At 39.2% G+C, this 18,303-nt stretch overlaps 2 protein-coding genes across 3 annotated transcripts in view; one reads left to right on the top strand and one right to left on the bottom strand.

The window, feature by feature from the left end:
- The window catches only part of exoc4 (exocyst complex component 4), a 98,556-nt gene extending 88,295 nt beyond the window's left edge, over positions 1 to 10,261 (bottom strand). Inside the window, exons 1-7 of the mRNA XM_058625566.1 lie at positions 10,165 to 10,261; positions 9,050 to 9,239; positions 7,644 to 7,838; positions 4,260 to 4,453; positions 2,777 to 2,886; positions 332 to 423; positions 9 to 163 (exon numbers count right to left, since the gene is read on the bottom strand). Coding sequence (XP_058481549.1) covers positions 9 to 163; positions 332 to 423; positions 2,777 to 2,886; positions 4,260 to 4,453; positions 7,644 to 7,838; positions 9,050 to 9,239; positions 10,165 to 10,244 — 1,016 coding nt within the window. The 5' untranslated portion in view covers positions 10,245 to 10,261. The remainder of the gene's footprint in view (positions 1 to 8; positions 164 to 331; positions 424 to 2,776; positions 2,887 to 4,259; positions 4,454 to 7,643; positions 7,839 to 9,049; positions 9,240 to 10,164) is intronic.
- A 5,306-nt stretch (positions 10,262 to 15,567) lies between these two features.
- The window catches only part of chchd3a (coiled-coil-helix-coiled-coil-helix domain containing 3a), a 65,538-nt gene continuing 62,802 nt past the window's right edge, over positions 15,568 to 18,303 (top strand). Inside the window, exons 1-3 of one of the 2 annotated variants that reach the window (XM_058626102.1) lie at positions 15,571 to 15,799; positions 16,778 to 17,050; positions 17,684 to 17,777. In XM_058626102.1, the coding sequence (XP_058482085.1) occupies positions 15,719 to 15,799; positions 16,778 to 17,050; positions 17,684 to 17,777 (448 nt within the window). In that variant the 5' untranslated portion in view covers positions 15,571 to 15,718. Of the gene's footprint in view, positions 15,800 to 16,777; positions 17,778 to 18,303 lie in introns of both variants that reach the window. The other variant, XM_058626101.1, reaches the window with a different exon arrangement.

Genomic DNA, 18,303 nt, shown 5'->3' with positions numbered 1-18,303 from the left:
AACTTTACCTTGGTTGGCTCTCCTGGGCCAGGTTCTCTCCTCTCTGATAGGCATGGTCTGCTATCTGAGTAGTGGACCTCTTAACAATCTGTTTTAGCTCAGGCTCCAGCCGCTCCATTATGGCTTTAATTGTCTCTGGGATTTTCTTCAGCTTGGCCAGAGCCTGTAGCAAAAAAAAAAAAGGGCATCACAAACATTTTACTTGATGCAAAATCATCACACAAACACTGATGTAACCGCACAGAACACAACAGTGGCTGTAAAATCATTCAGGTGTTAAGTCACTATTAACAGTGTGCACTATACAGTTATGTCCATGTACAGTGTGTACCTTGATGAGGATGCCCATGAACTCAGCACTGTTCTCCTCTGGATCAACCTCAGATAGGTCAGCTTGGTTCAGCTCTCGCACATCCTCACGCACTGAAGAATATACACATGTTAACTGTGAATGTTCATGAAATATTTTCATTTTGTGTAGCCTAGATGGAAACAATAGAATATCTACAGTATTTTATTCTGGCAACAGTAATATGACATACTGTAACATACCACATCTGCACATGTTTGCACCTATCCTGTTGTCACCCTGCCTACTCCACCCCCGCCTCCACCCCAAGCTCTCACAATATGACTTAGCCACATTAGCCGCTAAATCGAGAGTGGCAGCATGGAGTGATGCCCTAATTTCCATTAGTTGGAGTCTCCCAATTCCCCATCAAAGTACGTTAATAGAGTTAATGTTTATGGCAAGTTAATGGACTTTGGGTGTACTTCCCTTTTTCCCCAGTCCAACTATAGTTTGTGCAATAATTATGACAATTACTATCTATAAATGAGGTGCTCTAATGCTATTAGACAAAATGGCAAGCTAGACAAGTGATAGAAGCTGGCTGCTGTGTCGTGACCACAGTTGTTAGCATGATAGTGTATTGGCACTTAACGCCTGGTGGTTGCTAATTGCAGTGGTTTTCTGCACATAGTGCGGGGAAAAAAGTGGTTTAGCTTTTACTTTTAGGACCAGAGGGTGGGCGAATTGAATGGATATTCATTAAGTATTAGTGTTTGTTCGTACATTTGTGTGTTCGAGGTCAAGCTGTGCATGTTGTATACTGTTGCTGTGCTAAATTGTACAAATGAGGTGGAGATAAAAGGTACATAAGTGCAGCCGAAAGAGCTAAATGTAAAAATTAGTGAGACAGAGGAAAGGCAGAAAAAAAACAACTTAACAACCGTTGGATGACATAAAAATGCTGGCTACATCATACCCTCAGATAATCATTTTGTTGTCAGGAGCCAGTCATACTGTAACATTGTTAGTGAGTCACTATCACACTGCAAGTAAGACTGCAGCATCCACCTATCATCAATACCGCTTATTGTTTGAGGGACATGGGAGGGGCAATCCAGCTGACATGGGGTAAGAGGCAGGTTACACCCTGATCTCACCAGTCCATCACAGGACCAAAAGACAGAAGACAAATCATGTGCACTTTCACACCAACAGGTATTTTAGAGTGTTCAATTCATCTATCCCCAAACTACAAGTGGGAGGAGTACCTGCAGAAAGCACACACTGACAACACAGAGTTTCATACCAAGAACCAAAACCAGTGCTAACCACTGCACGGCAATGATTGCAGCAGAAACACTTGAATAACTCTGTGGATGCTGAGTGTATATGCTGTGAGATTGCCTGGTATCAACTAAGCTAAACACGACATAGTGAGTCACTAATTCAGAGTGCCAAGAGTGGGTGGTGAAGAAAGTGCTGGGCTTAATATAAAAAAAACTCAGAAATACTAAAGGAACACCAAGTTATTACAGGATTAACTTTTTTCATTATCTTCTTGTTTGTGTTCCTCTGCGCTCAGCCTGGAAGGAACGCAGGGCTGACTGAGAGAACTGAGAGAATTCATACATTTCCACAGTTATAGTCTGCATTATTAGCTCCTGGAAGAAGCCCTGGGTACCAGTTTGAGTATAATGAATGTTTTTCCCCTGCTGTGATGACATAGATGCTGGGTGACTAATAGTGCAGATAGGGGGGACAAGATAATTACAATTTTAGTGAGGGGGAAACTATACTACGATCATAGTTGAGGATGTTATGACATATACTCCAAGGCAAGAAATGTGGGTGAATGCTTGTGCGCAAAGTTTTGTGCAATGAGGCATCAATGTGAGTGTTTAGTCTGTTAAGTGTGTGTAATACTGTGTGTGTGCAAGACAGCGAAGGTTATACACACCCATAATGACATGCAAATGGATGTAAGACAGAGTGATGCTAATGACTTCATTATCACTAAGAATATCAGCGCAGTGAAAATAAAACTGCTAAGTGAAATCCACACATTTTGTTTTCCATCAAGACCACAAACAATTCTTTGCCAATATGTTTATCCATATTGTTCACCCAATGTATTACATTTTATATTTGGTGGAGAGCAAACTACTGGATATCAACTACTGTTCGACGATATCAGCCAAAACCCATTTTTATCAATTATTGCCTTTGTTTTTATTAAAAGAAAGTCTAGTGTGTAACATGTAAGAGGAAGAATGGCTCCTCTGACATAAATCCAATGCAAAAAAACTAAGAAGAAATAGGAAATGGCAGAGACAGTATGAGAGTAAAAAGGTGGAGTGGAGTTGTTTTGAAGGACACTGTAGTTCTTTGAAGCATAGTTCTCCTCTGTTTGTTGCATTCTGCAATGTCACCAGTGAATATCACTAATTCTTGAATGGATCTTTATTGTGGAAGGGAAATTCATACCACCACTTGATCCAGGCGTGCTGAACTGTGATGAATCCAAAAGCTTGCGTGGGGTGGACAGGCTGCTGACATCCAACACAGGCACTGGAGAGGAGTCTCTGGTAGTGGAGCTGTGAAGAGAATATCAGATTTAGAGATTACCAAAATAAAATCAAGGCATTACATATCATGCTTTCAGTCTCGAGTCTATAAATCATGATGTTGCAACTGCATGAGAGTAAAGGAACTCCATGATGTGGGAGAAATCATTTCTTACACATACAAAGCTTTGGTATGCACCAACAGAAACATATGCACTAACCTGTCCATCCCTAACAAAAGCAATCTACCGTTATAGAAAAAAAAATCCTTGCATCTCTGGGTGGAATTGGTGCTGCTTTCCAATAAGCCATTTATCAAGCCTTAAGCTAGAGGTGGAAGCAATCCAGGTCCTTTAAGTTGGAAGGTATAAACACAGTGTGCCTGCTAAGTGACTAGGGTGTATGGAGGCTGGCTTGTTGTTAGAAGCGACCCAATACAGGGAGGCCAGGATCTGTCACTGGCTGACCCTCAGTAATAAATCATACCTCACCTACCCACCACCACCATAATTACTGCTCCACACACACACACACACACATTTGTAAAAGTGCAAACCACACTTTCACTGAATGTTTTTTCACGCAACACAACACAACAGCATCAACAGTAGTGTGCCACATTATACCCAATAAGTTACACAGCTGCTTCATAAAACTAAGAAACTGGCCCTTGGGTCATGGAGGCACAGCTTAAATTATTCTCCCAGTGGCTGCAAAACCACTTCATCATTTACAGCATCACTAGTGTCGCACAAAAACCGGCTGCTGCCATTCTGTCATTTTATTGAATTACTGCCAGTAATTGGCAGCTGACACAGCCACCAAATTTAAACAATGACCCCCAACAAAATGTGTCAATTTTGTCTGATTTTCAAACTATGCCACCAACCTTGACTCCAAGTGACTGCCTTTAAAATTCCCTATGAGTGAAATAGAGCTTTTTTTGTCTTCACAGTAAATTATTTGGTGTATTTTTTGTTGTTTCTTTAGGGAACTTTCACAGAAGAAAGTACAAACCTAAGGAAGAAATGTAACAAGTTAGACAAAGTCTAATTGTTTTTGTCAGTAATTGGCTTGGTTTTCATACAGTAAATAACTGGCTACTTGCACTTTGTTGTTGTACCAGTCGAATAACTTGATAATGAAGGCACATCTATACAGTCTTTGAAGGCTATATATCTGTTGACTACATAATAAGACAAAAACAACAATTTTTATTCTTCAGACACAAGCAAACTGAGCAAATGATGTACTTTTATAACAGGCTTTAACTTTTTTCTTCTTCCTTTTCAACTTCACTTTCTCCATCTCTCACAGTGGTAAACTGAGGAAATTAAAGACCATACAGGGAAGAAGGTACATGGATGCTCCCAATGCAAGAAAAGTAGGAAATCCCCCATTACCTTAGAAGGCGGGCAGCATTTTTGTCCTTGTTCTTGAGTCCCAGGCGACTTGTTGATTTGATGTAGAGGTGTCGGTGTAGTTCATCAATGAGAACAAGGTGGATGTTGAGCTTCTTGCTATGGAGCTCCAACCGCAGATCTCCAAGTCCTTCCACCTGCAGCAAGGGGCCTTCCAATGACTCCACAGCTGACACCTGCATCATGACAACATAACAGCCAAAGGCGTAACATTTTGAATCGTGAATTTTTGACACAAAAACAATATAAACAGACCCATGGAAGGACGGATTTAGAGAGGAGTTCCCCTAGCAACCAAAAATGTATACAAAAGAAAAATTATTACTTCCAGGTGCAATATGTGTTCTTAATTCCACAAAGTGACCACCAATGTTTTACAAACAGCCGCAGTAAAGAGCAATTTCTTGTTTTGATGACTCCTTTTATGATTTTATGCTGGTGAGCTGAAGGCAAACAATAAGGTTCTACACTACTCTACTCTATACTAAAACTAGTGACAGTCCACTGAATGGTACATAAAAGTAGACATAGTCTTCTGGTTTGCCAACCCCAAAGTAATAATAATAAACGGAATATCCTCATGGAGCCGACTACACTAAAAACTAATGAACAATAACTTTGAAACACTGAAAAACACACCGTTTTTTCTGTTTATGTACTTCAATTGGTACCAAAACTATCTAAAATCTCCTCATGCTTTTTGGAGTCGTGCTCTTCATTTCTCCAGATTCACTAGGTCTGCCTCCCTCTTTCCCTTTTTTTATTTTTTATGACCAGGAGCAGCTGTGGTCATAGCATGTTTGCAGTTAATAAATATTCATGTCATTAAATAAAACATGTCTGTCTGTATCTGTATATTTATGCGCATGTATGTGCTTTTCCGGGTGTATTTTAAGAGCACTAATGGCCACATGATATCACTGTGAAGAATATTTAGATGGCAGTGGGGGAGGGGGGTCAGGAGGGAATGGATAGTGGGGGATTGTGAGGGCATGGGTCAAGTGAGTGTTGATGCAAATGAGAGCCACATTAGTGACAAGATGGGCTAATGTGTTGCATGATCAGCCCCTTTTGCTTTATAGAATTACCCAGCATGCCTGCAAGACTTGTGTATTCTGTGTGTGTGTGTGCACACTCCTCAGATGCATCTGTATGATTATATGACTGTAAATCATATAACATTTTTGTGTCTGTGTGTGGGGGGTTAGCAATTACCACCAGGCTGAGATGACAGAGGAAGGGTTGTTAACATCATTAGTGGGACCACGCCTGACAGTGAACTGAATTTGCTTAGGAGGAGAGGAGAGGAGAGGAGAGTAGGCCACCACTATTCTTTTTAAAAGCAGACAAACTTTCACAACTCAATTCACAATATAAATAAAAGCAAAATGTGCATTAAAATGTTTGACTATTCTTTTACTGCTTTTCTGTCACAGCTATTATTATTTTGAATAGGTAAACCAGACATTACACTTAATTTTATGCATATTTTATTTTCATGAATCTTAAATGGGGATACAATTAGGCAAAACATTTCCCACAACACACCTGTGGGTCCTGACCCAGACTCTGGGAATGACTTGTCTACAGACAAAATATGACCAATGTGACATAAATGTGGTATTATAGTTGAGGCACTCAAAAGACATGGCTGCCCGAGTCCATAACACTGCTCTTTTGGACACAAAATACACTCCATGTTAGTTTTGTGTGTTAGTTTTTTCATGCGTCGCCCACAACTCAATATTTGGCTCATCAGTTATCACCAAAAAGTCTACATACATCAAACTTAATGTTGCACCTAAGTTTCTGTCATGTTTCACAGTGAGGCCTGAAATTCACACTGCTGAGGTCTCACAGTCTGCAGGCATTAAACAAAAGAAAGGCTTCTCATAAACACATGCAGAAAGAAAGAATTATGAGAGAGAAAGAAAGCAAGAAGGCAAGCAAGAAAGAAAGAACACATCAGGGACTCTGAGATAGATAGACAAAGATATGTCCTAAGCGCAAATAGTATACAAGCAAAGACATGGGTTGTCTTAGAAGGTATCCGTCTAAATAACCACATCTTTAAAAGTTAATGCCAAGAAAACATGAAAATGTTTAAAAAAAAAAAAAATTACATTATTAATTTACATTTAACACTGTACAAAATGTACAAGCAAAGCATTATTCTGTCTCCCTAGGGCTGTTTTACTGCTGGGTGTCCAGCATTTATGAAATGCCATTCAGTCAGTGCATGCTATTATTTCCGCTCTCAAGGTGTGTTTATTTAAATCAATCTGTAGTGGATGGTGGAATAATTTGTGTTAAAAAAAATGTTATTTCAAAGATGTCACTTTGCCTTTTTGAAGCCATTAATAACATTTTCTACTTTAGCTCAAGTGCAGGTTATTCAAACTGGACATTTCATACATTAGCTATTCATGAAGCATGTCAACATAGCAAAACGTTGCATAAAGTGTGCTTTAAAGTCTGCTTTTTACAGCCTGATAAAAATGCACCATCAAGACAGAAGCAGAGTGTCCAACTGACTTTGAAATTTCCACATACTTTCACACTAACACACTGATCCGACTGAGCACAGGTTGAATTAAGTTTCAATTCTTTCCACTCCCACAAAGAGGATTTTCCAAGGTTCCTAAGATGCTAGCGCATGCCTCTTTTGTACCCTCGTCGTACGATAACCCCATTCTAGCAAACTAATTATTAACAAAGTCAGAGGGAAGATGTGAGGGAGTGACAGAGGGAGGGAGAGAGGGAAAGGAAGTGAAGGAACAGAGGGATCAGTGCTTGGTCATTTAGTCCTCATTGCCATCCTTCAGCTCCCCTGCTGCGCACACGGCAAAGCATACTTCAAAAGAACAAGAGTACACACTTGCATCAACACCTGCAATGCCTTTAGATGGTGTCTGCTTGAAGTAAAAGAGTTGCAGCTACTGGACTGTTCAAGACTAGAAAAGGATTCTTTAAAAGGATGAAAGGCACACACCCAGAAATCAATCTTAGCAGAAACCCTTCATAAACCCTGGTATATATATGTGGGTGTGTGTGGGTGTGTGTGTACTAGAAAACTGGTCTCCGCAACACCCAATCAGTATTGCCACAAATGCATTTACAATCTGAATGTCAATATGTTTTCTGACTTCAGCAACAAAACTTTTTTCCATTTCTCAGTTTGTTTTTTTCTGTGAGCCATCCCAACTGAGCAGAGAAACAATTTTGCCCTAACCAAAACATATTTGTATGCATCATGCAGTCTATATCTCACTCTCTGTCCGTCTGCCACTCAGTGTATGTGAAATAATGTCCCACTCACTCACACATTCTCAAGACAAACCACCCACTGAAAATGAGTCTACTCACCAGCATATCCGTGGCATGAAGGTAGTGTTTGCTTGCCATATAGGACTCCAGCCGTTGAGGCACCTGCTTGATGCTTTCAATTTCATCCAGCAGCTGGAGGACATGCTTGTGCTCGATGCCTTCAATCCACAGCTTTCTCAGCTCATCCCTTTTGCAATGTAGAAGCATCTTACAAGAGAGGAGGTTCTCCTTTACCTGCAGGACAGAGTGCATTGGAATTTAGGACACAACATTTGGTACTGTAGCAATACCTCATAATAAATGCATTTTGAAATGTATTTTTTAAGGTATTTTCTTACTCCCGACTGCTCAAGTCCTCTATGTATATTTTTTTTCTTTATTTAAAATTATTTCAGGCAACCATACCTATTATACTTCAATAATCATTTAGTTGCTTCTAGCATGGCTACTTAAACCATAAATTAAGTCACTAATATGCTATATCATTAGTTTACCATTCTGTTTTGTTCCTGTAGTCAAAAGACATGACAATAAACAATAACCAACTTAATGAACTGTCAAAAACATGACATGAAATCACTATAGGGAGTGCAGGTGAAATATTAGCAAATTATGAAACAACGCTGTAAGAGACAACATATTTAGTAATCTTATTTTTGTGCTTCAGCAAATAATGTGTTCCTAAATAAAGGTCCTACACACCCACACAATAACAGGTGTTTGTACTGGCTGATTAAATCGCAAGATGTAATAGGGCACATCTATTCTGGAGGATTTTCACACAAAGAAGACATTTTGACAAGTCACAAAGAGAAAATCACAAGTGTAAATGAATGGTGGTTGATTTCCAAGATCCAGGTATTGATCCTGTTGGTTCAATGCCACAGCACTTAAATCTGCATCGTGTGGTGTTAATGTTACTGTATTGGTACCACCTATGCTTTTCCAAATATATCAGGAGAAATATTCTGCTGTGAAAAAGAGGTGAGGGTAAACTTTGTTATGTAATCATTTGAAGGCAGAAGTGGACAAGTACACTTCAGTTAAATGACAGTTGTAACCTCCTGGGGAAAAGGGCTGGGAGACTAATTGTATTCCTGTCAAATATGTATTGGTTTGCTTGTGAAAAGGGTAAAAGGACTGACCTCAACATTTTGAAAAAGGGTGATTGAGAAAATAATGTCCAGGGAGCATTGGGTTCTGCACTTCAGCTCAAAGTTATTAAGTGGGCAGTTTTCTTCTTGAGTGAACAGGATTTGTGTTAATTAAGTCTGTCTTTCAGTACTGGAAAAAAGGGCAAAAACTCTGATAAGAGAAGCTTTTAATGAGACAAATGAAGAGGAGTGGGAAAATAGTTTTGGCAGGAACTCAAGTACCAGTTTTCACAATCCTTCAGGTTCATTTTATTTAGTGACCATTTTTGAATAAATGTCCCTGCTTCCTACCTGTTTAATCTTGTTGCGGGAGCTGGTGATGCGCTCTGTGATGCTCTGGTAGGTCCGAATGGCAGTGGTGAGTTCTGCATAATGCTGAACAATCAGCTCATCTAAATCCCTGTCGCATGTCTCAAAGGCCTCTTCCAGACGGCCCTTCTCCGTCTCTCTGTCCTGCACATCATCACTGCTGGACAGAGTCCTGCATCAGGAGGGAGAAGAAAAGCAGAAATAAACCATAGTGAAATCATCCCATAATAGACCAATGTGGACCCTCAGAAAAAGTAAATGAAAAGTTTTCAAGACATTCCTCTGGAACTCCCTTACCAAAAACTCTTAAAGGCACAACATGTTTTTTTTTTAAAAAAAGACTATTGTTTTAATTATTACAAAAAGCACTTGAAGACAATTCAATGGTAGAATGGATGAGAGTAACACTTGGATGCTGACATGCAGATTCAGTGCAGGCAGCATGGTAGTAAGTGGTGCTGTTTTCTTAATTACCTCGTTAAATATTAATTAGTGATTGTACTCATTGGATTCTCTTACATTCACAAAAGCAAGCGTTTATGTAACTTTATGTCAGTTGACAAAAATCACATAATTTCTTTCTGTGTGAGAGAAAGTAAAGATTCGGACAGACAGAAAAAAGGCATCACAGAAATGACTCCAGCAGCAACTCTCTGAAATAGTTTTTCATTGATACACATTTATAAACCGTAACGCAAACACGTCTGTCACACATCACTTTACAACCGTTATTAGAGGACCAACACCCTAAGGTTGGTCGTTGTTTTAGTGAAGAACGTGTACTACTTATCGTTATGTGAGCACCTGGTAGTTAAACAAAAGAACACGCCGTGACCAAATGAGATTGTCACTATTTCCCCTGCTTCAGCCAGGAATACACAGTTATTGTTTACTAATAAAGTCAATGCAATACTGACGCTTAAACTGTCTTTCCAATAATTAAAAATACCGGAAGGATGTAGCCAACATAGCTAACTTATAGCATAAAAGCTAGCTGTCATAGCGTCTCTTCAGTGTCAACATGCGCGTACACTTCAACGGCTGTGCGACATTTCGTGCCCGCCCTGTGAACTGCATTTAAAGAACGCAAACCTTACCTTATCACAGAGATGAGGAGACCAGAAGGGTCTTTGTTTTTGCTAACAGCACTCCTGTATCTCCCTGAATCAGCTGCCATTTTTCCAGCTGCGGTACCCAAACAGGAAGACAGAAGCGCGAGATTGCACGACGGAATCCTGGGAGTTGTAGTTTCGATCGAATCAGGTTCCTCTGCAGCACTTTTCTGTGACTCTTGGCAAGGAATGAATGAATGTAGAACTACGATAATGTGGATGAAATAAACAGACCCCATTAAACAAACGAATTAAATAGTATATTAGTATTGTAGAAATCTAATGTTGGACTCAAAATGTATATTACTGTGAAATATAAATTTCTCCACGGAAGAGAATTAGGGCCATATGTGTAATAAAAAAAAAGAAAAGAAAAAACAACATGACTTCTGAGGTTATTAAAATCAGGATTCTGAGGAAAAAGTCAGAATTCTGGGATTAAGTTATTTGTTTCCAAAAAGAATACACATGTGGCCCTCTTCCATAGTGTAATGGGTCTATGTGGATATATTTTATATAATAATTGCATTTATTTGTTTACTTTACTTATTTTACTTATTAACATTGTATATTTTTCATTGATCTCCATCAACAGGGATCTTTATCATCTGGGAGCTAAACTGTTTCATGGCATTAATTGCAGAAGGTCTGCACTACGTTACAATAATAAACATTACTGTGGTTCTGTGTGTTGATGAAAAGTATATATTCAAATGAAAAAATTACTTTTTTTATTTAATTAACTTTTTGGATGAAATACAATCATCATAAAATAAAATATAATAAAATTGAATGTTTAGTGGCAAAATTACTAAGTCATAATTATGAGAATGTAAGTCATAACCATGCCTCCATATAAAACAGACGCTGTTGACGTAAATATAGAAAAACAACATGCGTTCTGAAAAGGTAGCCACAGTTTCCCTGACACATGTAGGAAAGGCCACGGAATCCTGCGACTGAAACAATATCCAGTCTCACCATCAGATGTCACTAACTCTTACACATTGACCCTTTAAAAGACCAGTCCTCGCGAGGCTGCTGACATAAAGGTTGAATAGAGGAGAAAGATGAGTGTCAGTGCGTTAATGGCCTCCTCCATTTAGAAACTATACTGTTGGATTTGGCAGGGCTCCCCTGCGCTGTATCTCTGACAATCTCTGCTGTACCAATGAGAAAGAAAGAGGGCATTGATTCAGTGGCAAAAGAGGTCGATTCCCAGCAGCCTGGGCCCTGATTGATGCCGTGGTGGACTGGTGAGATAACATTGTGGGTGATCTTATTTTTTGTGCCTCTTCCTGCACAAAAAGAACAATTGCTTGGTCATGCAGGAGCCACAGATTTTCTTTTGATGGCTCCTTGCTTCCGAGGTCCAAGTTTAATTTTGAAGTTCTTATCAGCTTTGTCTGCAGCCCAGGTCCCATCAGTCCCACTAATCTACTGGACTTCTTTTATACCCCGGCACCAAGGTTATTTCCTTCAGCTTGACATATGACTGACCGAACTGTGTGGTGTGGATTAAAGTTTGCTAAGGCATGCCTCACATCTAAATGCAAATGCTGTTTCTTATCTAATGTTCAGTAAAGGAATGATGTGATCGTTATATCGCTTTGATTGATGGTGCGTCCACTTCAATACCAGTTGCACAAAGTACACATTTTTATAAAAGAGTTTATTAAGATGCAGTGTTTGTGTGTGTGGCTGTTGACGAAACAGCAGATATAATTAAAGAAGAAAAAAACTGGTAAGAACACATTTTGATGTCATTTTGGTGCTGTAATTAATGGAGGGAGTTACTGTTAACGTATGCTAATAGCTTTAATAATTAGTGAAATACAAACAACAAGAACAAAATTGTGAAAGCGTTTTCATCTCTTGATTGTAGCCCTTGGAAACTTGAAATAAAGTGTTCCTGTGGGGACAAGTTATATCGTGTACAATCCAGTAAAACTATTTATTAACAGATACTTACCTATCATATGAAAATTCCTAATCGATTCAACAATGTGGTCCATGTCTATTAAATATACCCTGTATCTTATTAACTGTAACATTATAACCACTAGTTTTGTGTTTGTGTTAATCAGGTTCTTCAGGTGTATCACTTTTTATCCTTTTGGCCTTTGTAATAATAAAACATGATGATTTTTGAGAAGCATAGCCTACTTCTTTACTTGATTCTTTACACCTTGATGCAACAGAATCTGTGTCTCTTTCCTCCTACTCAGCACATGATCTGAGTTATAACGCAGCATCCTTTTCTCGTTTCATATTCTAGGTTTCATCCCTGTCCTGTTGGCAGACAACTCTTGATTCAGCCGAAGTCTTTATTAAGTTGAGCACTCCATTCTGCCGGGATGACACACAAAAAAATCTGATTAGATGAGGATTTATGGATGTCTAATTGACTCAAATGTAACAACATCAAGGCAAAGCAAACAAGATAACTACATTGCCAACAAGCAGCAATACCAAAGATTAGGATATTAAACAACAACAAACCACTTACATGGTTTGAGCCAATAAAATGCCATTTGTCAGCCAAAATAAATCGATTAGATAAATATAAGCAAAATCCAAGCAGGATAAATGTTAATTATCAGCATCAGTGTTTATATTGTTTCCTTTTATTCTCTTATAAACGACAAGCAAGGCCCTTTATCCCCTCTACGTTCAATAATGTCTCTGTTCTATAGAAGCACTGTATTCAATAGAGCCTGAGGCTTTCAGGAGAATCCCCCGTCAGGGAATTGATGCACATTCTGATGCTTTATTAAGTAATCTGTTCATTGTAGAGGTGAAGGCAAAACCTCTTGGGGGATTTGGTTTCTATCCATATGATAAAACTTAAAACATCTGAATAGCTATGCATCCTTTTAAAGTGTAACAGAAAATGAACATATGTTCAGAGAGAAGGCTGCATGTATTGTCCTGTTGTGAATGATAGATAACACCTCTTTGTATCTTCATGGATAGTATTGTCTGTCCAGCTTTGGTTCAAGACATCAGCGAGCGCGATTTATTCCAGCATGCTATCCTTCAATTTTAACAGCTGTACGTTACATATCTTTATTTCATATTTAAAATGTATTTGATCAAGGATTCTATTGTGTTACATATTTCAACACACTTCCATCGCGTACATGGAATCTCTCAATAATGCTCCAATAAAGAAAGCGCCACAATAAATGTCAGTTTTCTATTGAATTATGTTTGCACAGAATTGCAAACACATACAGTGCAGAAAATATAAAAGCAGAGAAATCACAAGAAAGGTGCATTATCAAAACCTGTATTGGGTTATTCTCTGTGTATAATGCATTGCATTTCCAGGATGATCCTTATAAACTGCTATTCTTTGTAATATCCTTGAGGGAAATCAAATTTCCAGCTGCTGTATGAGGCGACAACTCTTTTCTGAAATTGGTATTGTAGAAAGTAGTATGTAAAAAAATAAAGCTAAAGTAAAATAGTCTCTCTCACAACACAACTAGATTTAAACTTTTGCTTTATTGTGTTTCTAAACCACGATGCACAAAATAATAAAGTGTAACTTTAGTTGCTCCTGGTGATTGAGCTGAAGGTGAAGGTTCAGCATGTTAAAAGTAAAATTTCAGTAATTCAATGTCTAACCAAATAGAAACAATCCACTGATTCATTCTCTTAAGAAAACTGGATTATTAATTACAACAAAATTAACATGTGCTTCTTTTGACTGCATGTTCCTGATTGTTGTCCTTTCTTTTTGTCACCACTGTTAAATTGTCTCGGTTTCCATTGTTCTGTGACTGATTCATCTGCCCGCTTACCTTTCTCCTTCAAAATTTGTTTAGCTCTGACTGTTTTGAATGATCACTGGAAAATCACTCAATAAAGCATCCTTTTATCATAACTTTTCATTTATGACTACATTTTTAGGTCCATGCTGGAACTGTCCACACCTGTGGTGCTGACTGTGGCTTTTCCCCCCCTCCATCTCCACTTCAGAGGGCAGCTTCAGAAAAGACAAACACTCATACATGTTTTTATTATTATATATCATTACACAAAAACCAAAATCCACTCCATAGCAAGAATTTGACTCGCGCAAAGTGAGGAAACACAAGCATGAAAATGGTTTGTATTTATATAGTGTTTTTTTTCTAGTCTTGCCCACTCACAGTTTTGCTATTCACCCATTCACACACACTTTCATAGAGCACATTTTCTATCACTCACGCATCTTGCCCAGGGACACATCGGGAGACACTTAGTGTGTAAGCGGCATTATGCTGCCTTCAAAGAATATGTTTATGTTTAAACAAAAATGTGGACAATAATTTAGGGATTAGCAATAGCGTTCATGTCACATCATGACAATACAAATTTGCTTGTCATTTGACAGAGAATATCTCAAATATTGTGTATGAAGTAGAATATGAATATGAACTGAAGCAATCGTCACTTATTTTGACATGGACTGTTATTGTTTTTTTTTCTCATCGTATGAACTCAAAATCACTGCAGAGTTCATTTAATTTCTTCTGAAATTAACATTTTATTTTCTCGGCAATACATTTACTTAATTGAGCAACATAAATACATTTCTATTTAATTATCTTTACACCTATGCATTCCCTCTGATCACCTGTAGAAAGAAACAAAAAGGTTCAATGTTCAAGGTGTCTTTATTATTCCCATGGGGCAATTCAGGCTACAGCCATCATTCACATTATATTAGTATCTCATCACGAGTAACAATATTAAATACAACAATAAGGGAGGGGGTGAGAGAGAAACAAAAACCTGGTACAGTGCCACTGATATTGCTCATTTTATAATCAAACATTTTTTAAACATTAATTTTAAATTGGAATTTAATTTTAGGGGGAAACTAAATTTAAAAATGCAGTGTGCCAGAACAACTTGAAAAATGTGTATGTGTTTCAATCCTGGGGGGTTAAATTATGAAACAGTCTAACTTTTCAGCAGAGTAAAAACACAAATCAGTTTAAAAGAATATAGAAAATACAAATTTTAAAATAAATACAAGGATGAAGAACAGCAGTTGAATCCAGGACGGTAATGGAAATGGTCATTGCACACATTATTATTGTCATTCATTTTCAGTAATGTTACAGAACACTGGATGTTAAACTGAAATAAAAACAAGTTTGACATATAGTACATTCAGTGTGTGAGAATATATAGACAAAGCAATCGAAAGAAAATGATGTTATGATGCCAGAGAAAAAGGAAAGTTGTCAACAGGTGACTGTCTGTCAGTGTCACCTTGTTTCACACGCTCAACCTCTCAGAACCGCTTCCAGACCGTAAGCCAATGAGAAGCGCCGATGCAAGGACGCGTTGTTCTTCCCGACCAATCACATGGCGCGTTCTTCTCCGTACGTCATGCTACGGAAGTGCTGTCTCACGGAAGTAGCGGCGTGTGGGCCCCGGTCAATTTTTAAGTGACTCCGGCGTTAGGAAACTACACAAAACAGACACACAAGTGTGTTACATGTGAATACGTGACACTTTGACAAGCTGCGGTGTGACAATGGGAGCAAACAACAGTACCCGCCGCGTGTCATTTGAGTCAGACGAGAACGAGAATGTAACGGTGGTGAAGGGCATACGGGTAAGTGACTTTATACGAACTGGCGTAAACCAGCTGTTGAACGGCTGCCTTTAATCACCTGTATAAAGGGTAGAATCAGGTTAATGCTTTGAAGACTAAGTGCTAAAATGCGGATATGCTACACTGCAAACAGACTCCTGACAGTAGTGTGTGTTAACTTGGAATTCATTCATTCTTTCATTCATTCATTCATGAATAAATGCATGCTGCAGAGTATGTAAAGCTGTGAAAGAGTTTACACTTTAACAACAGTAGTTCAAAGCTCTCACAACTGTTTTTGTATTGAGACGCTAAACTTTTGAAGGTTTGTTTTGGGGGGGAATGTTGACAATGACGTCACAACCTCGTGGTCTGCTCCGTCTAGTAAACTGTATATAAATTAAAGTTTTTCCCACTTGAGTTTACATTGAATCATGTATGTTAAACTGGTTTCATTATTGTTATTATTAGTGTTATCACTCACCACCCCACTTTATTAGGAAAGCCTGCTTAACTATGCAGAACTAGAATTTGAATAGAATTAGTCATTTTTGCACAATTTGCCGAAGCCCATTTTTAAACATTAAAACTTTAAACCTTGAAGCAACAGAAGGTCACATGCGTGTGTGAGCTGGTATTAAACTTCTGCATGCCTCTGTCAACTGATGCTAAATATAGATTGAGAGGTTTTATCTGATCAGAGAAAACATCACTGGTAGAATTCTGTCTATTATTATTATTATTAAATTTAACCAAGTGAGGCTAATTTCACTTTCAGTGAGAGTCCACTGCTGCTATAGTTATGTAAACCAGTGTTGTCCAAAGTGCTGGGCCTTGTAAATATTGCTGTGGGCATCGGATACAGATCTATGAATTCCTCCATATGCCTGACTGAAGTTATTAATTAGCATCCTCTACAGATGACCTTTGTATCTTGTTGGGTTGTTCTGTACACAATAAAAACAAACATTACAGTTTTTCTTTGTGTCTTTCTTGCAGCTCTCTGAAAATGTCATTAACCGCATGAGGGAACCTGTAACTCCTCCTAAACGTCAACAAGCTCCCTCTCCACCTCCTTCAAAGGCACCTCCACTCACTCCTTCTCCTCTCCTGCGGCCAGTGCCTCCCCTCCTTGAACCGATCACCTCCTTGCCTCCCCTCTCTCCTCTTCTTTTAGAACTTGCTCCTCCAGCTCCTCCTCCATCTGCTCCATTCGTCACAGAGCCAGTGGCTGCACCTCCAGCACCTCCCCCCCAACCTCCTCAAGAAAAGGTAGTGGCTCCCACTATCCATGACATGGTGCCCCCATCCTCATCTTTGCCTTTGTTGCTCCCTACACCCCCTGCACCTGCTCCCCACGCTGCTTCAGCTACAGTGGAAGAGATCCCTCCACTTGCACCTGTACCTGCTCCCCATGCTGCTTCAGCTACAGTGGAAAAGATACCTCCACTTGCACCTGTACCTGCTCCCCATACTGCTTCAGCTACAGTGGAAGAGATCCCTCCACTTGCACCTGTACCTGCTCCCCATGCTGCTTCAGCTACAGTGGAAAAGATACCTCCACTTGCTCCTCCTCCTGTAACAGAATCTAATACTCCTTTCCATGTGATTGAATCCATCGCTCCTCTATCTGTATCTGAACCCATACCATGTCCTCTCCCTGCCAAGACTGAAGCCGTTGCTTTTCCCCTTCCTCCTCCGCCTCCTCTAAATTCAGAAACCCTCTCTTCCCCTCCTGTTTTTGAGCCTGCCACTGCCCTGCCAGCACCTCCTCATCCCCCAGGAGATGCTTTACCCCTGCAGCCTGCTAAGCCATTTACTTCACCTTCCCTACATGAGTTTACCACTTCTTGTGATCCAGTTGCTCCTCCTCCTCCTCCTCCTCCTCCTCCTCCTCCTCCTCAGGTCCCTGTAGAGCCAGTATCCCCAGCTCCAGCTCCTGAACCAGTGGTAGTTCCTGAGTCAAGTCCAGCCCCTCCACCTCCTCCTCCACCAGTTGGTGAGTTTTAATGGCAGTCTGTGTCTTTCTCATGGGCTAAACACATTTAGATGATCTAAAGTGCATGGTCTTTATATGGCGTGGAATCAAGTGCAAAGTGACGCACAAAAGGGGTTGCATTAGTGTCGTAGGTGTGTTTTGGGCATAGAATCAATTAAACCAATCACAGTTTTTGTCATTCCCATTAAAAGCCAGGTGCGCCTGTGTCTGCTGTGCATGCAGAGTTGAAAGTGTGCAAGCAATAAAAACCAAGAGCTGAAAAGACATGGTTTGACAAGTTTGAAGTTAATAAATAATTAGATAGAATAGAATCAATACAATTGCTAGTTGTTTAACAATTAAGACACACCGCTTATTTATATTTTGATTCTCAGCTGAATATGCAGTATAGCAGTTTATTTATATTTACTCCAACAAAGACATGTTTTAACACTTATTTTTTTAAAAACACGTTATTGTTAATTGCTCATTTTATACTGCAATGTGTGTGGCAGATTTAATTAGAAACTAAAGGTTATGTAGAGGA

Source organism: Solea solea, chromosome 3 (genome assembly GCF_958295425.1).
Source record: "Solea solea chromosome 3, fSolSol10.1, whole genome shotgun sequence".
NCBI lineage: Eukaryota > Metazoa > Chordata > Actinopteri > Pleuronectiformes > Soleidae > Solea > Solea solea.
Note: the sequence above shows the minus strand (reverse complement) of the source record. Positions and strands in the feature narration are given on the sequence as shown.